General features: G+C 34.0%; 1 protein-coding gene across 1 annotated transcript in view; it reads right to left on the bottom strand.

The window, feature by feature from the left end:
* The window catches only part of LOC106473684 (F-BAR and double SH3 domains protein 2-like), a gene marked incomplete at its 5' end in the record, with an annotated part of 39,535 nt that extends 36,407 nt beyond the window's left edge, over nt 1-3,128 (bottom strand). The window contains 2 exons of the mRNA XM_013934363.2: nt 982-1,296; nt 3,022-3,128. Of these exons, the coding sequence (XP_013789817.1) occupies nt 982-1,296; nt 3,022-3,128 (422 nt within the window). The remainder of the gene's footprint in view (nt 1-981; nt 1,297-3,021) is intronic.
* Between the last annotated feature and the right edge of the window lie 2,749 nt (nt 3,129-5,877).

Genomic DNA, 5,877 nt, shown 5'->3' with positions numbered 1-5,877 from the left:
AGAAACACACACAGCTTATACTGTTAAATATATATTGCGAAACTCCCGCCTATTCTCCAAAGCTGTAGAAACTTCTCGAGAGTAAGAATCAACAATATATATGTGTGCGTAAACGCTTAGATTTGTATTGTTACGTATACTGATTTTCTAGAAAGCCTCTGCACCCTATAAATATAACCAACGAGACGCGCCAAAAGAGGGTATCTATTATTAGTTCGCTATAGTCAGTGTGCTATAAACTTCGGATATTTAAACAGGAATATTTATAAATTCCGAACATTACAAACCATTTAACTTCAGTGGATTCACATCGGACATTAATACTTTTACGAAAACATTACCTAACTTCAACGGTGGAAAACTTTGTGTGTCAAAGGACAAAGCTAACTAGCTTTCCGTTATGCGATTCGTACCTACATCAACTCTTAATTAACTCGCTCATCGTGAACCCTCGATAGGATATCAAGGAAGTTCCAGACTAGAAAGAAGACTTTATATTGCTTGTAAGTTTGTGAAACTTTTGTTTATAAATCATTGTTTGTAATAACTATTTGTAATAACTGTTATTGTAAATTATATTGCTGTATGTATATGAAAACGTATTTGTGTTAAAAACGAAAACTGTGTGTATCAATCTTGTTGGCAAATATCATAAACTGACTATATATCGGCTTTAATTTAACTACAAAGTACAATTTAACTACTAAATTTAAATATATCAGTTAACTCAATTTCAGGCTACTTGAAATTCTAATGCGTAACACCATTTATGTAGTTTTTACACTACACAATGAAGTTAAAAGACAACTAGTTATATAAACATTTTATTATTGGGGTTTGTACTTTCTCTAAGGGCTTGTTTATAAGTAGATGGGGCGTTAACTGGCCACCTTAAAATGATAACTGTGGCATTTGAATGACAGATAATGACGAAGTATTATTTGTATGGTATCTGTGGGTTACACAGAAAGTTTTTCTCACCTCATAGCCAAACAAGGCGGTACAGCGGATGTTCATTTCTGATAATGGCTCCGTTCCATGAGCTATATTTTCTATTACTGGCTCCACACCTTCTCCCTCCTGGCTATCCACTGTGAGGTCCAAGCTCTCTTCTGGGGCGTCATCCCAGACATTAATGGCAGCCTCCACAATATCTTCCTTCTCAGACAATATTTTGATGTCAACACCAACAGTGCCTTCAGAGGGCTGGGATTGGGTTAACGCATCCGAAAGACCATCAGTGAGGTCGCTGTCGTAAATGGAGCCGTTCGCTTCGCTACCAGGTTGTTCAAAGGCCTAACAGAAAGATCAGAAATATTCTGATTTTATAAAAAACTTTTCACAAAAGTTGAACTAAGAACTAGCTTATACTTTTCCACTTTATTTTCATAGCTGTAATGATTTCATTACGTTTATCCGGTGATTCGAAAAGCATACTTCAAACGCCAAATCAATAATGTTTCACGGTTAAAGTAAAAACCCCTTCCGTATAAGGCTTTTTTTTTTTGGAAACGAGCACATAAAAGTCAATTTTTTTATTTCGTTTTTTGATAGCCTATACTTATATATTAACGAAACAAAAGTTATTTTATGGTCTGCTATTATATTTCTGCACAAAATATACTCGATAAATAAATGTTACATATCTGAATTTATACGTGATACATATTATTTAAATGAAACTACAATAATGAAAAGGAATTGTTTTTCTCCAGTGATACATAATTCGGACAAACATTTTTTTTTAAATATGGAGGGCGCCCGAGTTATCTCGGGCAAATCACGGAAGGAGTTAATAATTAATATCAAAATTTCTTCTACACTTCTAATAATAAACAAAATATTTCATAAATACTGATATTCTGTCCTGTAATAACTTCTCGATCCTCAAAAACAACAACATTAACATAGCTATACTTAAGTTTCTTTTTTTTGTTTTTGTCTTATTATTACATTTATAACAGCCCTGTATATAAAAAAATTAAGCGATTATAAAACAGGAGTGATTGAAGACGAGAGATGGCGACTCTACAAATTGACACAAAGGATTATTAAATGGGAACATCTGAAATTGGGAAACATAACGCTATACACAAACACAAAACACCTGTAAATTATAAGCTTAAAGATGAGAGTTTTAGCATATAACCATGAGAGTTGTAGGTTTTACTTTCTGATAATATAATGGCTTGAATTACTTAGTTCATTATAACAGTTGTAACTTTTGTTTAACAGTTTTCATACAAGGACTTAAACTTAGTTTATTATTTGTTTAGTTGTGAGTTTTATTTAACGATTTCCATCTAATGGCTTACACTACTATTACAAGAGCTGTGGGATTTGTTTACTGGTTTCCATGTAATGACTGGCACTTCTTAGTTTATTGCAAGAGTTGTAGGCTGTGTTTACTGGTTTCTACAGAATGATATTCATTACTGCTTAGTTTATTACAAGAGTTGTAGGCTGTGTTTACTGGTTTCTACAGAATGATATGCATTACTGCTTAGTTTATTACAAGAGTTGTAGGTTGTGTTTACTGGTTTCTACAGAATGATATTCATTACTGCTTAGTTTATTACAAGAGTTGTAGGCTTTGTTTACTGGTTTCTACGTAATGACATTCATTACTGCTTAGTTTATTACAAGAGTTGTAGGCTTTGTTTACTGGTTTCTACGTAATGACATCCATTACTTTGGTTATTTTATGAGCTATAGGTTTTTTTAAATAGTAGACAACCTACCACAGAGGATAAAGGCGTGGTTACGTTAGACTTCCAAGGATAATGATAGGGATAAGACAGTGATATATTGATCCTCTAGGGCAAATATAATACTGTATTTAATAAATAATGGTTCAGCAGAAGAGCATTTGGTTTGCACTAAGTTGTGTTCTTAAGTGTAAACTTTGAACTTACTGAGGTGTGTGGTTTAGTATGAAACTATTATTCAAATCAATAAAGACATGTCAAGACATGTCACGACAGAAAGTTTTATATAGTAACGAAAAACAAATCTGCTCACTTCCGATTTCTGGCTGCTTTTCGACGTTTTACTTCCGGTACGACTAAGGTTGTTGTGCAGCCCAAAAGAGTCAACATCTGTATTCTTCAGAAATTCGTCCACGTTTACTATAGAGTTTAACAGAATAAATTTACTTAGTACACTATGAAATTACGTGAGATTCTATAACGAATATAGTAATAAGTGTTGATGAACACCAAACTAAAACACTAATATTTCTATATTGAGTTACCTTATCAATCTGATATCACATGCATATCTTTCTGGTTTCTTTCTTATTTTCTAAACATGGCGCTATTATCCTGGTCTACAAAGACAGCAAGTTTACCCTTCATAAAATGTTAGGCCTAATAATGGGTTTGGTTGTATGTCAAAGGTTGATGAACGATTATTAAAAAAAAGTGTTGACACTCTACAACCATCGAACTCATTTATTTAGACACTGTGCATTTGAGATAATTTTACAAAGTGTTCTTTACGTCTCAAACGGTCCACCGTCAGTTAGCGGAGTTACAACGCTAAAATCCAAGGTTTGATTCGCCGCGGTGGATAAGTGCAGATAGCTCATTGTATAGCTTTGCACCAAGAAAATTGGTAACTAGAATGCGGTGTTAACTTACTACACATTATTTCACCTGATAGGTCTTGTTTGTTTGTTTGTTATGGATTTCGCGCAAAGCTACACGAGGGCTATCTGCGCTAGCCGTCCCTAATTTAGCAGTGAAAGACTAGAGGTAAGGCAGATAGTCATTACCACCCACCGCCAACTCTTGGGGTAATCTTTTACCAACGAATAATTGGATTGACCGTCACATTATAACGCTCCCATGGCTGAAAGGACGAGCATGTTTGGTGTGACGGGAATTCGAACACGTGACCCGCAGATTGCGAGTCGAGTGCCCTAACCTCTTATACTGAGAAGTTCTTATAATTACACAAATACGTGCCCTGTCGGTCAGTACCGAGTATACTGTGTGTAAAAGCCAAGCAAATATACATAAATCTAGATATTTGTGTAACGGTATTTGTATAACACTTTTTGGTGTATGTGTAAAGCGCTTTTGATACAGTAAAACTTTTTTTTGGTATTTGTGTAAATAGGTATAATGATGTATAGTGTTATTCTAATTACTGTTTTACACAATTTCACACAATGAAGTATTAAGTTGTAAGTATGTAATCATTATGTGATATACCTAATACGTAAGAAGACCCAAGAAAAAATTAAATTGCCTATAACAAACAATATGAACTTTATTTGTTTTTGTTGTATTTCGGGCAAAGCTTCTCAGGGACTAACTACGTTAGCCATCGCTAATTTTGAAGTGATAAGACTTAAGAGAAGGTAACTAGTCAATATTACTCATCGCCAACTCTCGGGCTATTTTTTACCCAAGTATAGTAGGATTATTCTTTACATTATAACACCTCCACAGCTGAAGGGGCGAACAGTTTCAATCCCACCCATACCTGGCCTACAATAGGAATGTTTATTCCGACAGAAGAATATCGAAGAGAATTAGATTGGCTATAATTCGGTATTAGTTTTATTTACCTGTTTATGATTAATCCAAAATAACAAAAGTTCTACGATCTACTCACTAACGCCCTCTCGACAATTTACCAGCAGTAAGTTCGAAGACAGTAAATCTTTAAATATAGCTATAAACCACACATTCATATAAAAAAAAATATTCTGTAATCAATTAAGTCATCGTTTTACGTGTTCTTTCTCGATTTTCTATAATTTCAACCCTCGTGTCCAGGGTTGAGGTAGTTTGTTAGCACTCGTAATTTCTATATTCGAAAAAATAACCTTTTTAAGATTCGCAGGTTTAAATATATAAATCCTTATTTTTATGACTCAAGCAGCCTGTTCTTTAGATTTAATGTTGAAATTATATATACTAGCAGAAATCCACAAAACATATGCGGTCAAATCAGTATCTTTATTGTAATAGTACCTCTTTAAATACGGGATTTCTAGAATAATTCTAATCGCAAACACCGAAATCTGCAAGTCCACTTGCCTTAGGACTAACATTAGTTAAGCCTTTATTAATTGTAGCCTATATTCGGTCTTATATATATTGCGAACCGTAGAGTCTGTCTCCCGTTCGAAAAGCTGCGCACGCAGGCAAAGCTTAACATTCCCTTTTAAAATGACGGGAGAACGGGCACGAATAAACGTTGATGCCAAATTTTATTTCGCAAGTAGAATATTCTACATTAAATTGTTAGGAATTAATAACACTATCGTTCACATTTCAAAATGTGACGTAACTTAAAGAATAAGAATGTAGATTTACCGTATGTTATTGTTGAACGACTCTTAGCATGACTTAAATGATGAACAATTACTTTTCGCGGTGGGTGGTATAAGTAGCTCAGAGCTTTGGCTCCGAGTGAAACCAAGAATGCAACACAATTAATCTTTTTAAAGTCCATGAAATAATTTAAATTGATAGATTAATTTAAACTTTTCCTGTCACTGGGGGGCGAGTACTTTTGCTTGTAAAGATATAAATTAACGCTGCAATTTGTGCACGTTTTTTTTATTTAGTTTAGTTAGGGCTAAACTTTAACTTACTTAATACTATCAGTAAACTTATAATCCACAGCCTAACGTTAGACCTCTTTACAAACTTTCACAAGCTTTTTAATATGTTATATTACAAAATGTCTTCTAAAGCGTGTTTACATCCGTTGAAACGAAGAGCATGCGCATTCAGGTAGTAAGGTGCGCACGCATTTGCAGGACAGACAAAAACTGAGTATTATTATAATTCGTATATATATACACATATATAAACCATACTAGTTGTTCCACCTATAGAAACAAGTACACCATAACTG

Source organism: Limulus polyphemus, unplaced genomic scaffold (genome assembly GCF_000517525.1).
Source record: "Limulus polyphemus unplaced genomic scaffold, Limulus_polyphemus-2.1.2 Scaffold6401, whole genome shotgun sequence".
NCBI lineage: Eukaryota > Metazoa > Arthropoda > Merostomata > Xiphosura > Limulidae > Limulus > Limulus polyphemus.
The sequence above is the reverse complement of the archived record's forward strand: the minus strand, read 5'-3'. Positions and strand labels throughout refer to the sequence as shown.